Source organism: Copadichromis virginalis, linkage group LG7 (assembly GCF_057382275.1).
Source record: "Copadichromis virginalis isolate Kocher_CV1m ecotype Utaka linkage group LG7, C_Virginalis_male_GT1.1, whole genome shotgun sequence".
Classification (NCBI taxonomy): Eukaryota; Metazoa; Chordata; class Actinopteri; order Cichliformes; family Cichlidae; genus Copadichromis; species Copadichromis virginalis.
This window is the reverse complement of record NC_140624.1, coordinates 32772844-32789398: the sequence shown is the minus strand read 5'-3', so window position 1 is coordinate 32789398 and position 16555 is coordinate 32772844. Positions and strand designations below refer to the sequence as shown.

The following is a 16555-nucleotide window of genomic DNA, read 5'->3' as shown; positions in this document are numbered from 1 at the left end:
CTCAGCAGTTTTAAGGCACTTGTGTGTTGACATTACTTTTTAAACCTGGAAGCTACGTCTGTCTTTTGTGTGTCTTTGTGTGTCTCGTTGTGGTTTTACTTCCACTTTTGAGATTGCCTGCCCTGCACTCATGAGTTTCACCTGTGTGTGACTGTTCCCACCTGTGCCTCAGGACTATATACATTTGAGTGTGTATAAATAGTCCTGTTTGTCTCTTCATCTACCTCGCATTACTTGCACTTCCAGCACTCCTTTTTTTGTGGATTTTTTTTGATAAGAAAATGAAGGCTTGCTGTGTAAAATACATCAGTATGAACTATATGCCACATTTCATGTGTAACGCTTTAAAGCAGCAGTGCCTCATTTTGTTCTTCCCCTTTCTTTGTGTCTCTTCCTCACTTTCTCTTTTCGGTTCTCTGGTGGAAGGAACTAAAATGCAAGAAGAAGAGGTGAGGAAGTACAAACTGAGAAATGGGTAAGAAGGATATGTGTGGGAAACACTGGGTATCCCGTCTTTATGACACCATACAGATCCCAGAGTAGAAAAACCTATGTGAAAGTGAAACTTTGGCCATGTTTAATCCATCACTGAAGCAGGATATATATAACAAGACCCCCCCCCCCCCAAAAAAAAAAAGCAGAAGAGGTCTAAGTGTTTAAAAAAATGGAGAAAATCATCCACCATGCTGGAATTGTCCTTTGAAGGATTTGATGATAAACTTTCCTGGTAATCCTCTGACCTTAAAATCACTCAACCAGCAGAGTGTGGTTAGAAATATTGTCTAGTTGCTGGCGTTGAGGTGAACAGAGGCCTAATGTGCAGTCAGGCGTGAACAGAAAGAGGCACATTAAAGGCTTTTCTTCATGTGTGAAGTCTGCATAGTCAATTCAAAATGGGCGGAGCCTGTTTTGGGGCATCCTTCGTGTAAAGCTCCTTCAGTTTTTATGGTGCTACCTGTCCTTCGTGTTCATGATGTCACAGTGATGTCACAGTGGTAGATCTGACCACGTGGCTAGGGCTTATAATTGCAGCGGGTGGAAGCAGTGGTGGAAACAAAGAAGAGCAGGGCACGGGGCTTGCTGCGGGCCAGCCGTTGGCCTCTGCCAGCTCTGCTGGTAGGCTCTCGGCCAATCGCGTCAGCTGCTCCTCTCCCCGTCGTATGAGGTCGTCCAGGTGTCGCTGGCGGATCAGAAGGGAGGGCTTGGTGCTGACGAAGCGCCGGTAGTCTTGGAGTTGGGGTTCGCTGAGGTAACTGGACAGGATGGCGTGGACCACGCGCTGCCGCCGGTCCAGGTTCTCCTTCAGCTCTCGAGCGTCTTCGGTTTGGCGAAGGAGGAGAGAGCGCTTGTGATTAAGGGAGTCCTGAGGAAGAGGAAAACAAACACATATATCAAACACATACATCTATATATCTTCTTTGAAGGCTAGCTCTGTGGTCGGCATGAAGCTGGACACTCTGGTGACAGTGGCAGAGAAAAGGACATTAAAGAAACTGCTGGACATTATGAACAATGCTGGGCATCCTCTGCACACGGCCATAAACAATCAGAAGAGTCTGTTCAGTGACAGGTTGCTTCTCCCCAAGACAAGAACTAACAGACTTAAAAACTCCTTTGTCCCACACGCCATCAAACTGTTTAACTCCTCTCTGGAGGGGAGAGGGAGGGGAAACAGGAGGACAAAGGAGGGGGGAACAACTAAGCTGTAGTGCCTCTTCACCTCACTGTACAATACTTTGTGCAATACTTTTTGTAAATAGTCAACGGTGCAATAGACTCAATACTTGAAATGTGCAATTCACTTGTATTTTTATTTTTTATTCCTATTTATTCTATTTATCCCCTTTGTATTTATATATGTGTGTGTGTGTGTGTGTGTGTGTGTGTGTGTGCGTGCGTGCGTGTGTGTGTATATATATATATATATATATATATAACAATTCTGTAACTGTAACTTCGGTCGTTGCTGTGCTTTTTTTGGAAGTCGAATTTCCCAGAGGAACCCACCCGAGGGATTAATAAAGTTCTATCTTATCTTATCTTATCTTATCTTGTTTATATATTTCAAAATCACATGCCAATAATGCTCGTCCTCGCTCTCCTGTAGCTTGCATTTTTTCCTGTTTATTTGTTGCCTCTCCACAAGGAAGGGAGTTCTTTCTCCCTACAGTCCCCAAGTGCTTGCTCACAGTGGATCTCCTGATTATTGGGGTTTTCTTTCCAGTGTTGCAGTCTTTACCTTATCTTTACCAAATGCTTTGAGAGGACTGTTGTTATACAAAGAAATTGTCTCTAATAACTGCTGTGTTTGTGTTACCTGGGGAAATGAACTTAATGCAATAAGACATTGCGACTTAATTCTTTAAATCACTACCATGTACTTTATAACAGTGGCACTGGGTAAACAAGTGGATAGTACTTCAGCTCCCCCTTGTGGCTACAGATGGGAAAACTTCTTTCTTTTACAAAGTGTTCTTAAACGTGACTGCAAACAAAAAAAAAAAAAAAAAAAAAGCTCATTAAAGTATTCATAAACAACCGATAAGATGTATAAAATCAACTGTTTGATCTTCTTAAAAAAACAACCACTGAACACAACTGACTGCTTTTATAACACATTTACCAGAATTGGTCTGAGTTTGAGGCCAGGGCAGCAGATAACCACGAGGTAAAAGTTAATATTTCATCTTTGAGTTGACTCAAAAGTTTAGACCTATTATGTCGTCGGGTGAGAGCAGATAAAGATACAGCAAACATTAACAGAGTCAAACATCGATTGTCTTCACTGATTCAAGCTCATTTTTTTTCCTGTGTGCTCCTTTGTTCAGAAAAAGGGGTTGAAATAAACTCTCATATATCAAAATATTTGGGACTGAAATCTTTGTTGGGACTATTTTTAATATCTGAGATGATACAGACACGGCTTAAGTCATACAGCAGAACTGCACACTATTGAGATCAGGGTTATTAAACACAATTATTCACAGACCTTCCAAAAAAATGAAGAAACTTTTTTTTATATATAATTTGGACTGTCTTCCTTTGACTCTATTGAATTTGAAAGCATGCAGGTAAAGGGAAACAAATAATAAGGAAAACAGCAGGGAGGCAGATAGTGTGGTGCAAAAGTTAAAGTCCCTTTCACTGTCAATATCAGGATTCTGATAAATATTTATATGTATTTAAAATAGTCAAAAATGTAAATAAATATAGAAATTAATTCATAAAATCTGGCAGAAATTTACCATCTTGTTTCAGTTTAGCTTTGTGTTACTTTTCCCATTTGCTTACTTAATTTTCTGTTTTATTTTAGTCATTTCACCTCTTCTGGAATTTATCCATATTTATTTCCCCAAATCTAATTCTCTATTATTCTTTTCACACATGCCTACATATACTTCTAATAAATCACATAACTCAGTCTGAGATGGTTTGACCCCCAAGAACCTTGATCTGGATATCAGGCACTTAGTATAAAGACACTTCAGACACTGAAGTGTCAATGTGCCAAAGACATTAAAGGTATATGGAGGAAAACTGTCACCGTATGAAGGGCAAAACTAAACCTAAAATGAATTGAATTTAGTTACTGTCCCATTTGTTTTACTGCCTGAATCACAGAACTGCAGGTGTGATGCAGGCAGGTGGACTCTGCATGTCTCACCCTCTCTTCAGCCGCTTCTTCTGGCGACAGCCCGTCTCTCTGCAGAGCGAGCAGAGATCTGTCAATCCTCGACAGCCGGCTGCACAGAGACAGCAGCAAGTTCACGATCCTCTCCAGATCACCTGCAAACAACAAACAGGTCAAAGACATTTTTCTTACCTTTTAGAAAGAACCTATTTCCTTGTCTGCAGCTCATATTACCTGCGGTGTTCCACAAGGCTCGATTTTAGGTCCTATTATATTTTTTTTATATTTGTTTATTTATTCTCCAAGGTCATTAAGCCTCTTTCCACTAAAGATAGAAATACTTACGTCTGAAACTTGGGGTCCCTTAAAGCCTATCTGCTGTGGAAGTGTAATGAAAATGACATATTTCTGCTTTTTGTCACAGCATCACTCTGATGTCATACCGATGAACACGCTGTACTTGTCCTTCTCGTTGGTTTTGAGGTGGTCCTGCACCATTGTGTCGATGCTATCCCCCAGCGCCTTGTGATGCTTCTGCTCCTCACACAGCGCCTCTTTCTCCCGCTTCAGAGCCACCACGCTGCTCCTAAGAGCTTCACACAGCTCCACCTGGTGGACAGCAGGAGAAATGTGAAAACAGTTGGCAGTTTTACCTTCTGCTGCTGGGATTTTAGGCAAATATTTAAAAATAAGACTCATTTACAGATTTATTGGTTTGTGCACCTACATTATATCTTAACACTGTTAATTATTCACATTTTAACGAGAAATTATTATTTTTATTTTTTATTTTACCTTCCTGGTGTTGAGATCCTTCTCTTCTTCATCCAGATTGGGCTCCTTCTTTTGATCTGCCGCCGTGCTCTGAGCAGGATCGCAGATGCCAGCCTGGGTCCTACAAAGATGACAATACTATTTAAAAACAGATATTTTTGATGTGACAGCCCTGTATTTTATCCATTTTAAAGCATTTGAAAGAACAGAAACACTTTTTCAAGGTCGATTTAAAAACCAGGCTGATGAAGTGGAGGCTCACATTAAAGAAAAAGCTATTTTACTGACCAGATACAGTCTGTTATGCCAGCAACACAGTACCACTAGGTGTCAGTGTTGCTGCAGGAATAAGCCTGAAGGGCTGATTAGATGGAAAATGTAAAAAAGTTGTTTTATTCCTACTTGTGGCCTTTCCATTAAAACAATATAATCAGATAAAATATGAAGAGCTCTTTTGGATCAGAGAGATGCAAGAGTTTATAAAACAGGCAAAAGAAACCCCACCTTCATCAGCTCTAGCAGTTCATCCTCTGGGTGAACTCATTAGTAATAATAATCCAGTATTAAGACACATTTTAGGTACATTTTTTGCACTGTGTCAAAGTGTATTTTCATATTGCAGATTTCTGAACTTTCTAAATGTAAATAGCGATGAACACACTCTTTGTTTCACTGAGTTTAAAAAGTCACATGCATTAGGTTCATTTTTCTACCTGTATGACCATCCTGGTTATTAAATAACATTAAAAGGCACATGCAGTCCCTCAGTTTGGTAAAACTGCACCAATATGGAAATGCCAGATTCCAGACAGCAGGAATGAAGAAGTTCCTTTTCCTCTGATGAAATCAGGCTAGGGAGGGGCAGCCCTGCCCCAAGTGGTTGGGGGTAAGTGGGTGACTATCGATTTGTAAGTCATAGCACACCACTATACAACTCATTTTGAGTTTTTTTGGGCGTCCTTTCAAGTCCACTAAAAGTATAAAAAAAAAAACAGCTGCTTGGTTTTCTTAGTTGTGAAATCCCTTTTAAACCTTGCACTTAACTCACTGTCCTTTTTAAAAATATATATTTTTAGCCCCTATACATACCATCCCATTCAGGTAATGATGTTTAAGAAATTCTCATGTAGGTTGACAACGCTGTCCAAACTGTGCTGCTCTTAATCAGGTTTGTCTGGTCTCACCTGTCTGACTTTGACACTCAGTCAGCAAAGGAAGCTGATTTTGAACCCGCAGGTTACCTCATCCACTCGAGCAGGGTTAAAGACCTCGAGAAATCGAAATAAATTCGATGCCGGGTTCACTCATGACCCCTAAGAGTACTTCACAAGGAGTGTGGCAGCAGAGAAAATCAAAGAGGTTCAAAAGCACAACCTCTACAATAACGGCTGTTTGTCTTCTCATTCTTTCTGTGAACAACGCGTTCGCCAGCGAACCAAAACACACTTGAGATGTCACTGACATCACAGGCTGTGACTTGCAGGGACAGCTGAGGCTCCCAATGTTCCTCCTTTGCTTTGACAGCAGCTGATAAGAGGAAGGAGGCTGTCAGCATACACAGCAAGGGTGATAAATGCTGGTTTACAGGAAGTCCATTACCCCCAAAAATGTTCGTGTCGTGCTTCAGTCCCATAAAAGTCACTCTGTGCAATTTTGCTCTTGAGGCTAAATAAACAGAGTCATTGTGGAGGCCTTTAGTTTTGCCTTACATAAAGCACTTTAAACAGCATCACCAGACTGTTTAGTGCACTCCAGTCTTGTAATTATCCAACTGTTTGGAACCAACTATCTTTGATTGTAAGCCTTTGTTTGTTCTGTGTAAGTGGATGTATCAGAGTGGGAATGATTCTGAGTGAATCTGCCGACACAATAAACAAACTAGAAAGGTTACACCAGCGTGCTGTACTATGAAGCAAGTTCTACATACCCATTTTCATAATTGGCTTAACATACACCGATATTGGGCTAAGTGGTCACATGAAGTTGGTTATCAACTTTATATGCCAACCCAGTCTTTCTTAATCTAGCTAGGAGCCCATTCACGTGAATAGATGATTTGACAGCATGTGACCAATCAAAGACATGGTTATTAAAGACATTATAAAAACTCAAAGCACTTAGAGTGTGCTGTCATTATGCAGATGTGCACAGATCCTGAAGTAGAAAGCCTGAGTAAATAAAATAAATAAAGAGAACAAGCAACATTGTGAGATCCATTATGAATCAGATTTTTAGGTTTTGTCAAACCAGCTAATGCAACAAAAGCTTACATATGTGGGACCCTCTCAATATTCAGAAATAAGAAATCCATTGTTGGTTTATGATAAAACTCAGTTGAATGACCTCAAGGACGAGTCTTGAGTCATGTTAGCTGAGAAGTGTGACTTTTGTATCAAAGAGGGAGGCAGCTGTTGTGTCTGGAAAGTGCCTTAAACCTGCATTCTTTTAGATGACCAGCAGGGGGCAGCTACTCTGCCTGTCAGATTATATAGACATCTCTTAGAAATTGAGCCTCCTTCTCCTTTGATCTATGACCTCAGTAAACACTTTCCTGATGAGTTTATGGCCTTGATAGGTAGTTTCAAGTCTAATTTAATAGAGTTTGGTTTTCTTTTTGTACACTTGGGTCCAATTTAGAGTCAAATAGATGATAAAGCAGGCTTTGCTTTAGGGCGCGACCGCCCTCAACCCTGATTCTGTACAAACTCACTCCCCAAAAGAACAAATTAGAAAATGCAGCCAGAAATAAAAGGGTTTGCTTACCTGTCATCCTCTTGGCTGCTGCCTCTGTGGGTCCATTGTGATTTCCCAATCAGTTTGCTGTTTGGAAAGATCTCCTCCAATAGCTCTATAGTGGATTTACCTCCCCACGTGTCCAAGAGGGGCGCTAGAGAGGGGTCCTGCAACACCTGGAAAAAAGAAAAGAATAAAAACTAAGCACAAAAAGAAAGGTAGTCAAAATTAAACAATTTCTTGTAGTTCAAAATCAGTCATAGCATTGCACTGGAAAAGAGGGGAAAGGAGTTGCAGTTGAAGACCATAAACAGTGCAGTGAACTCCAGACCCAGGAATAAATACTGGCTGTACCTTTTTACACTGAAGAGAAACATTTTCTGACAAAGACAAACTTAGATGTATTGTTGAATTTTTTGCACTTGTGTTTCTTATATAAAAAATCTCAGAGATTAAAAGTGTAGTTAAATTTCTTTACACTGACAAAAAGGGGAGTTAAACTGCTCTGGCCCACTTAAGATCAAAGTGCACTCTATGTGGGCCATAATGTGAAATGAGTTGGACATCCCCACTCTAACCCTTTAGAGAAAAGTGAAGAGGACTTGTGTGTGTGTTGGTTAGAAAGATTATTTTCTTTGTCTTGTGATTGCCATTGTAGAACAATTTAAAAACAGAGTCATATTCCGCTTGCCTAGGGTTAGGTTTGAGGTTGTCACTGATGCTATTAAGTTATGCAACTTTTTACATTTGTAAAACCCTTTTTATCAGGTAAAGCTACCACATCACAAGCCTGCCAAAACTATTCCATGTCATTTGGGAGGCTAGGTTGGTATCTTTGAAGAAAAGTCAAACAGTTCCTAGTAAATGTCCAATTGTATATTTACTTGAAATCTCATCCCTATTAAAAAATGGGAACTCTTGAAGTAGATTTCCCCTGTTCTCTGTCTGCTAAGCCCCAAATATCTGATGATTCCTCCACACACAAAGTCCCGAGACTCTCCAGCAAGATACAAATTGACTTCAGACACTCACCAACTGCTGAGCCAGAGCCTCCACTCTCAGCTCTTCAGATGTCTTCTCCCTTTTGGGCAGCGGCTGGTACTCAAGGCTTAGGTTGTCCTCTGTGGTGGCAGATGTGGTGGTTGGAGTGATGGTGGAGGGTTGCATTGAAGGAAGTTGACTGGGCACAGAAGAAGAGCTGACTGGTAAAAACTGGGGGGAAGACTTTCTTGTGGAAATGGTGGAGAACTCCGAAGTGGAACTAAAGTTGGAGAAATGGGAAAATTAACGGAAGAAGAAAATAATTTTTAAAAATCAAAACAACAGTAATGACATTTCAAATAAAACACACAGATATTGTAAAACAAACCTTCCCACTGTCTCCTCCTTAGCCTCCAGCTCCAGCTCCACAGGAGGAGGTGGAGGAGGGAAATCCTCAGTGATGTTTGTCTCCCTGATTGGAGGAGAAAAAGGTGGAGAAGGAGGTGGTGCAGGATTTTGGAGGAAGACCTCATCATAGTCCTCCAGTGGTGTGCCTGTGGAAGTTTTGGGAGGTTGCTGTTGGCTGACGGAGCCAAAGAGGCTGGTCTCTGAGATTCGCAGTGAGGACAGGTGGACAGTCGGATGGGAGAACGGCAGAGGAGAGGATGTGCTGCTTCCGCTACCCTTCCTTTTAGGTGAGGTTGGTGTCACTGGGGAAACTGGTTTTACATTTTCTTCAGAAAGTCCGCCTCTTATCTCTAAACTGGAGGCTCTGCCTCTGTAAGTGTGCTTTGCGGTGTCCTGTAACAGGGTGGCGTCACTCAAACTGTGTCTACTCTGTTTTTCACATTCAACACCAGAAATGTTACTTTCTTCACCACTGCCTACGCTCACTTGCTGGATGCCAGGGAAAGTGATGCCATCCAGATTGGCCTGGCTCAACCTCTCGCTTGATTGCCACTCATCGCTGCCTCTTTCCTGAGTCCTGGGTGTTGACAATGGGTAGGGCAGGCCAACAGAGGCTGCCAAGGTGGAGGTGCTTTGGGCACGCTGGCGCTCGCTGTTCCTCTGCCGTTCCTTACGAATGACCGGTGTTTGGGAGAAGCCTGGGATTTAAAAACAAGGAGGCTAGTGAGTTAAATTCAGTGAATCCTGGAGTGTGTCATAATTGAATAATAATTAAAAAGGCTGCAAATTTCACACTTTTTAATGTTGTTTTTTTTTAAATTTCACTCACCTGTAGAGGGTCCTATGGGCTGGGAGGTGTTCATGCTGTTCTGGGATGGAGAGATGAAGCCTTCTGGTACATGGACGTTTGCAGGTCTTAAAGGAAAACATGAAGAAAAGAATAAAGAAAGTGAGGAAAACAGTGGTACTGAAAATATATCTACAACTAAGCACATTTTGTTGGTTTAAAATTTGGACAGCAATGGGATATCTTATTATCTGACAATAAGTGGCTCCTGGTTAGCGTTCAGCTCTAGTAGGTCAACTGACCGTCATCGATTCCGTTCATTATAGAAAGAATTTCTAGGTATAGCCCGGAGCTTCCGGTTCAGTGGCCTCAGGATAATATATTTGCTTTTCGTGTATATATTGGAACCTGCGGATGTTGAGCGCGGATACAGAAGGCAGAAATGAGTTTCATCTGAAGGGTGTTTCGGACCACTGTTAGATAGGAAGAGAAGCGCAGTCATTTGGGAGGGATTCCAACTAAAGATGCTTCTACTTCACATCAAAAGGAATTGGTGATGTGGTTCAGCATCTCACTACAATGCTTTCTTGACGACTCCTACATGGGATGGAGGACCCTACAGAAGAGCGAGGCAAACGTGAGAGACTATGTTTCTTGCCTGGGTGGGGAATGCCTTGGTGTTGAACTGGAGGAGGTGGGTCAGGAGAGGGAGGTCTAAGTAACTCTGACTGCAGAAGTCTGGGTCGCAGAGGCAGACTCTGCGACCCAGACACAGGTAAGTGGTAGAAAAGCATTGCATGGATGATCTCATGATTTAATTATTATTTTATCATTTTATGTCATTCCTATTCCCCAGAGAGTAAACCATAGATTATTATGAAAACTGGATGCCAAACTCACTGATGTTGGATTCACGGAATTTGCATTAGTGGGTTTTTTAATTTGACAAAACTTCTTGCAGACATAAAGTAATCGACTTTAATTAAAGTTCCAGGTCGACTGAAGACCATTAGAGAAAATTCTTCTCGGTCTGCAGTGGTTTATAGCTGCAACATTGTTTCTGGCAGCTGGTCAGAGTATTGACTTGTGTGTGTTTCATGTTTTCTTAAAGCATGTATGTGGGTATGTGATCAGGATGCCTCTTGGGCGTCTTCAATTGGAGGTTTTCCAGGCACTTTTAACTGGTAGGAGAGTCCTGGCTTAGACTGAGAACATGCTGGAGAGACTATAGATCACACTGGCCTAAAAATGCCTCGAGTTGACCTGAAATAACTCGCTTAGCTGGCTGGAACTGTGACCCCAGATAACCACAAGACAAATGGATGGAAACTAGTACTGCTGCTTTAGGAGATGTTACTGGCTGTCAATCCATAAAGTAATATAAAATATATGCAAAGTGTTGTTTTCAGGTTTAAATAAAGTGCTATTGACCTTTAGTTGTTCCTAACATCCAGTGTCCTAACTGTGATCTAAACTACTTTTGATCTTATCAGCTGTTTGTGCTCAGTCATCTGGATTTCTGCCCTCGTGTTCCTGGTTATATCCAGACACCAGACTGATCTGTGTAAACACACACTCAGAATTCCTCAGATTGACTTTTCACCTTCACATTTTAAGGGCAAACATATTTAAATGTCTGTAACTAATAAATCCCTGCAGACAAGAGTTGGTATTCTGTTTATTTTTCCCTCTCAGTGCCAGGGAGTTTTTCCTGCTTCTTAAAAACTCCTCATTCCTCCCTTATTTAACTCCTTCTTCTCTTTCTTTCTCCACCCTGAACTCCGAGAAGGCCAATCTTCTGCCTCATTTTGTAACTTTATACCCTTTCTTCCCTCCTCTCAACTTTAAATACTATACCTCCCCTTGCCTGTTCTCATTTCATACAACAGATACTCCCTTCTTTTTCTCTAAAAGCTTTTCAGAAAGCTGCCTGGAGTTTCATTTCTAAAGAACAGAAGAAGTAAAGCTGTAAAACCTTCTTACACCCTCCTTCCTCTTTTTTTTTAAACTTTTACTGGTTCTCAGTTGCTCCTCTTCTTTCCTTCTTACCACCACCTTCCGTATTCATCCTTTTCAACTCTTGCATGTCATCTGTTCCTCCTTTCACCCATATCTCCTTTCACCTTCTCCTTTAGCTCTGTGTCTCCTTTAGCTGTTGCCCCTGTGCCTCCATCACCCCCAATCCCTTATATCCTTTATATCCAGTCCTCCTTTCCTTCTTTCTCCCCCTAAATGTGTCCTTCTCTCCGTGATGCCAACAGCTGGGCACAAGATGATTTTAAAATAGCAAAGAGCCTAAAGCAAGCACAGTCTGAGAGTCCACAGCCTTTTATGGAAGAGAGCTAAAATACCGCATTCAGCAATGAACCTGAATTCCCACGATCCCTCAGTCCTTAGTCACATTTTAAACCTTATCTACTAAACTGAACGAATCGCCAGAGAAAAGGCTCTGCAGAGAGACGTTCAGGATCTTAACTTTTGTTGATTATGCATCGATGAAGACTGATTAAACTTTCAGACACTTCAAATAGCAGAATTCTTGTCTTAGCAGAATTCTTTTTACTCATTTACAAGCAAAGTTAGGTTATTATGCTTTTGTTTTACTGATTGTCTGACCCACTTGAGCTCACACTGGGCTGTATGAGGACCAAGAAATCACTTGCACGGTGCTGTACTTGTAAATAAAGTTATGGATCCTTGATGGTCATATGACAGGAAGATAGTAATGAAGGACCAGAAGAACCCACCAGGTGAAACCCAGACATGGTGGTCATAGAAACGCGGCGTACCTGTCGGCAGCCAGAGCACAGCGTTCATGTTCCGAGATGAAGACGCCAAACATCCGGACATCGTCTGGAAGGAAGTCCTGAAACACAAAGAGAGAAAGTGGAATAATCAATTTCTTGTAGTTTCATACATATTAATGTATGTATGTTTAGCCAAATCAAAGCTTATAACCTCTAAAAACCCTTGGCACATTAAGGTCAAGTACAAGAAGTCAGTTTTACTTCTTGATATCCAAGGAGTCACTGGCACCTTAATGTCAAAATAACCTTTTATATATTATAGATTTTTCCACTTTTAGGGTCACCCAAATGGAAATATTTGAAAACAGAGAATGCAAAAGCAAAAATGAAATTTTCTAGTTTCTATGTGGGTAAAACCTAACCTTAAAGCAGGCCCCTGGTGACCTGGTGGAACTTAAGACATTAAAATTCCAGAAGATGCTTTCTGCAATTTCTTTCTATGATTATCCAGGTTTAGATGCAGATGGAGATGATAAATTAAAGGGTTCTGCCTTGATCTGGTTGCTGAATAATAATAATAATAAACTTGTGGCATGGTCTGCGGTGCCACTGCAGGAGAGGCGGAGGCACCCGAGCGGCATCTGCAATCACGCATCACTGGCAGAAAGAGTCCTGTCAGGTGTTGTTGTTGGTGATGTGTGTTCGGCTGGTGGCTGGAAGCTGCTGTGAACAGCAAACGTGTGTGTAGTAATAAAGAATTCTGAAAAGCATGGAAATGTCATCGAGTCTGCCATGGTTTAGTTACAAAACTGATTACTGCAGTCGCAGTAACCAGGTGTAATGTGTAATCACTTTATTTACTTTAATGAAATCATTCTGTTCTTATAAATCACAGTGTGTGTACAGTAGAATTATCCTTATCTGAATCAAGGGGTTTCTCTCATGTTTAACGCCATTCTTTGAGCTCTTGGGCTTTATAAATCAAGACTAGCAAGAAACACTAAATACTCCTGTTCCTGTGTCTCTGAGCTGTTTGAAAAACCCAGACAGCGCCATCAGCGATCACAAGTCTGACCACAGACCTTATCACACATTAAGACCACATGCACTGATGTCTCTCCAGCAAGCCGACTTTGACCTGTAAACTCTCCTTTGGCATGTTTCGGCAACGATCCGGGAACATAAAGTTCTTAAATTTAACCCCTTAACATCCACCACTTAAAGGCAGGATTTAGGGTTAGGTTGCATTTTAGCCTCTAGCTTCAGTAATTAGAAGATGTTACATTTCAGATCCAGCCTTTGGCTGTCATTAAAAGATTTCTGGAAAAAAAGAGGTAAATTTAACTCAAACCCTCAACTTGGACTGAGCTGTAATGATGTTTATGTGACACGGGCAGGTCTGATTACTGAAGGAGATAAAGGATGAATTTATCCGTTACAGCATTCCTTTAAGATGCATGTAAGCACGTGTGTGTGTGTTTGTGTTTCTTATCATCTGCATCAGACAGCGCCCAGTCACCATCCCGGCTCACTGGCACCTCACAGGAAACCCTGAGGATTTGGGCTATTTCCTGTGTGACTCTGGTGCAAATGTGATCAAATAAGTGGAAATACAAACAGGTCCATGAATGCCTCTTTAGGCCAAAGTGGAGGAAGGGAACGAAGTGACAGACTCATGAAGGTTTATCAGACACCAAAACACTGCAGTGTTTTATTATCGCGGCGTGAATTATCTTATCTTTCACTGTGACAATCTAAAAGTAAGCTGCAGAAATACTCAGTTTACATTACAAAGTAATGCATTCCTGTTTCATTGGCTTCTGCAGCACCGGGCTGGGTCACATGACGCTGAAGTCTCTGTTGGCAAAGGCTGAGCTGCTTGTTTTCCCAAACCCTTTTTTATATTTGGATTATAGCGTGCTCTCTGAGTCGCTGGAACACAAAAACCTCTCTAGGACAGACGCTGATTATAGCTATATTATTTGTATCATCTGCAAACATTGACTTAAACAATTCTAAGTAAAAATGGCTTTGTTTCTCTGTTTCCTAATAGTTATGTAACCAAAATAACAGACAGTTTCACTCCTGTTTGGGAAATATTATTATTTCTATTTTGACATATTGGATTAATATAATGTTTGACATATGGACCTTCAACACTTCACTTACAGTTTAATTATCCTTACACTACATTTTCAAATCACTATCTCACAATGGGTTAAGTTGGCAGCTGCTGCCTTTTGAATCTTGAAGTTTGAAAATAAAACTTTGTTTTATTGTGATGTCACAGCTGGTGGCTGCATGCAGGGCGCTTGATGTGCATCTTCTGATCTTTTTAACCTGACGCTTGATGGTCGGCATGATCGACAGAGTGATGGGAAAAAGCTGGAAAAGGTGAGATGCTGTGTTATTTGTTATTTCTAAAGTCCCAATGTTATTAGCATATAACTGCAAGATCCTTCCTATTACAGAAATGACAATCAATCTCTAAAATGATAATTTTTTAAGATATACTTATTACTGTAATTTTATTTATTATATGTTCATTATAGTTAATTAAGGACCACCATATAAATAAACAGGGAAGGCATAAAGAAAGGAAAGGAAGACCTCCCATACAGAACCGAGCAGGAAGCAGATACGACAGATAGCTCATGAAGAGGAGGAGGTAGGGTGGAGGTGGCTTGTAGATGCGCTGCAGCTTCCTATGTGAGATTTGGCAAATGGATGAGTAGAAGGCTATCTGAACTAGAAGCTGGTGTGCTGGCACGAGATTGGCTGCTTTTTCCTTGTCTGCCTGAAAGAATGATTTCTTGCCTCTACATTCACGACAATAACCGCTGTGAGCACCGCAGCGGAGCAGAGCGTTACCTCATTTAGTCTCTCCATGATGGGGGATGAACGAGAGCGAAAGTGCTGAGGGGGGGCTCGCGTGTCCTCGGATCGCTCCAGGAGATTCTCAGCTGAGGCTGACTTCCCTGTTTTGTGAACTGACCCAGCCTTCTGCAGAGCAACATTGAGCTGCTTAGACAGTCCCCGGTTGACTTGAGGCTCTGCAACTTGCTGTTCACGGCCCAGGCTCGGCTCTCTGATGGATGACTGGCTGTGTCTCCTGAGCTCTGCTTCAGGAACAAGATCCTGGTAGATCTGATCAAGAGTTGAGCCAGAAGGAGTGCTAAGAGAAGAAAGCAGGAGAAGATTTAACGTTTTATAAAATCGGGAGCCACCAAAGTGTCCTAAACAATGCTACTAAGAGAATTAGATTCAGCTGGGGCCTGTTCTTGCATACCTTGATGGTGGGTGAGCTGGTGGCCTCGGTGTGGTGACCCTGCCTGGGTAGAAGAAGTTAGACTGGTGGCTCCGCAGGTCAGGAAGAAGAGTTGAGTTGGGGTGCTTCTCCCCCTGAGGAGAAGCTGGACATGGGTCTTGGAGGGAGAGCAGGCTGGAAGCGGAGGAGAGGCTGAGGGAGTCTGAGTAACAGGAGGAGGCTGAAGACAAAGGAAAGGAGGAAAAGTGATTTGCCTTATACCTCTCACTTAAACCTTTCATTTATCCATGTATCAAACCTCACTGCTCCACCTTTCTGCCTGGATACTTTACCAGGCACCTGCACCCACCTGCATGGTTAACATTTTCAGGCTGAAAATAAGCACTGCGAGGCCTCGAGATGCTCCTCTGTCCTCCCTCATCTTTCCTCACGCCTCTCTTCCTCTCTATGTACTTAGCGAGAGCTTCTTGCTGCACTTGTCGCAGGTCGGGCCTTGATATGGCATTCTGAGAAGCTCCACTCCCAACAGAACCTGCAGCAGGTTCAAACACCTTCCGACGGTCTGCCACACTGGTTTCTGGAAGAGAAAGAAAAAAATGGATTTCAGCATTTCCAGCAAAGTAACTAAACTGGAATCATTTGAATAATTTGTTTACCACACAAGGGCAAAAGGAGTTTGCTTTTAAAAATTGGAAATCTTACCTCCTCCACGCCGGAATAAGGACATGGTCTCTGGGTCAGAAATCCCAACCTCATTCATGTTCTCTGGTTCTGAGTATGAGCGCTTCTTCTGGTCTGCCGTCAAACGCTTGCGGCCACAAATCCGCCGTGAAGGAGGCTGTCCAACGGGTGGGACGCTGGGGAGGGGTGGTGGGCTAGAGCCTCGAACATCGGGAGTAACCAAGTGCCTCTCCTTGGGTGTGTGAGCGGAAGTGACCAGAGGTTGTGACTGTGGCGTGATGACAATGCCCCGTGGCTTTGGCATGGTCGTGGGGCCTTTTTTCTCCAGTGAGTGGTATTTGGGAGGGACGGGTGGAGGCTGCTGGCTGCCAGGGGAGGAGACAGAAGGAGGAGCTGGAGCAGGCTGGGCACTGCCCGATGAGGTGAGGTCCCTCCGTCTGAAGGAGGTGGATCGTAGGACCTTAGACTGGGCGTCTTTCAAGGAGTCCCTGTAAGATCTGTTTGGAGAGACATTTCTTGGATCAGGATCATCACACTGAGCTGTT

General features: G+C 42.2%; 1 protein-coding gene across 1 annotated transcript in view; it reads right to left on the bottom strand.

Annotated features, from left to right (window-relative positions):
* Positions 1 to 560: 560 nt before the first annotated feature.
* shroom3 (shroom family member 3) overlaps positions 561 to 16555 on the bottom strand; it is a 73633-nt gene continuing 57638 nt past the window's right edge. Inside the window, exons 14-26 of the mRNA XM_085463090.1 lie at positions 16032 to 16507; positions 15679 to 15906; positions 15351 to 15549; positions 14933 to 15236; positions 12104 to 12180; positions 9357 to 9442; positions 8508 to 9225; positions 8171 to 8399; positions 7169 to 7314; positions 4427 to 4526; positions 4075 to 4240; positions 3665 to 3786; positions 561 to 1363 (exon numbers count right to left, since the gene is read on the bottom strand). Coding sequence (XP_085319216.1) covers positions 977 to 1363; positions 3665 to 3786; positions 4075 to 4240; positions 4427 to 4526; positions 7169 to 7314; positions 8171 to 8399; positions 8508 to 9225; positions 9357 to 9442; positions 12104 to 12180; positions 14933 to 15236; positions 15351 to 15549; positions 15679 to 15906; positions 16032 to 16507 — 3238 coding nt within the window. The 3' untranslated portion in view covers positions 561 to 976. The remainder of the gene's footprint in view (positions 1364 to 3664; positions 3787 to 4074; positions 4241 to 4426; positions 4527 to 7168; positions 7315 to 8170; positions 8400 to 8507; positions 9226 to 9356; positions 9443 to 12103; positions 12181 to 14932; positions 15237 to 15350; positions 15550 to 15678; positions 15907 to 16031; positions 16508 to 16555) is intronic.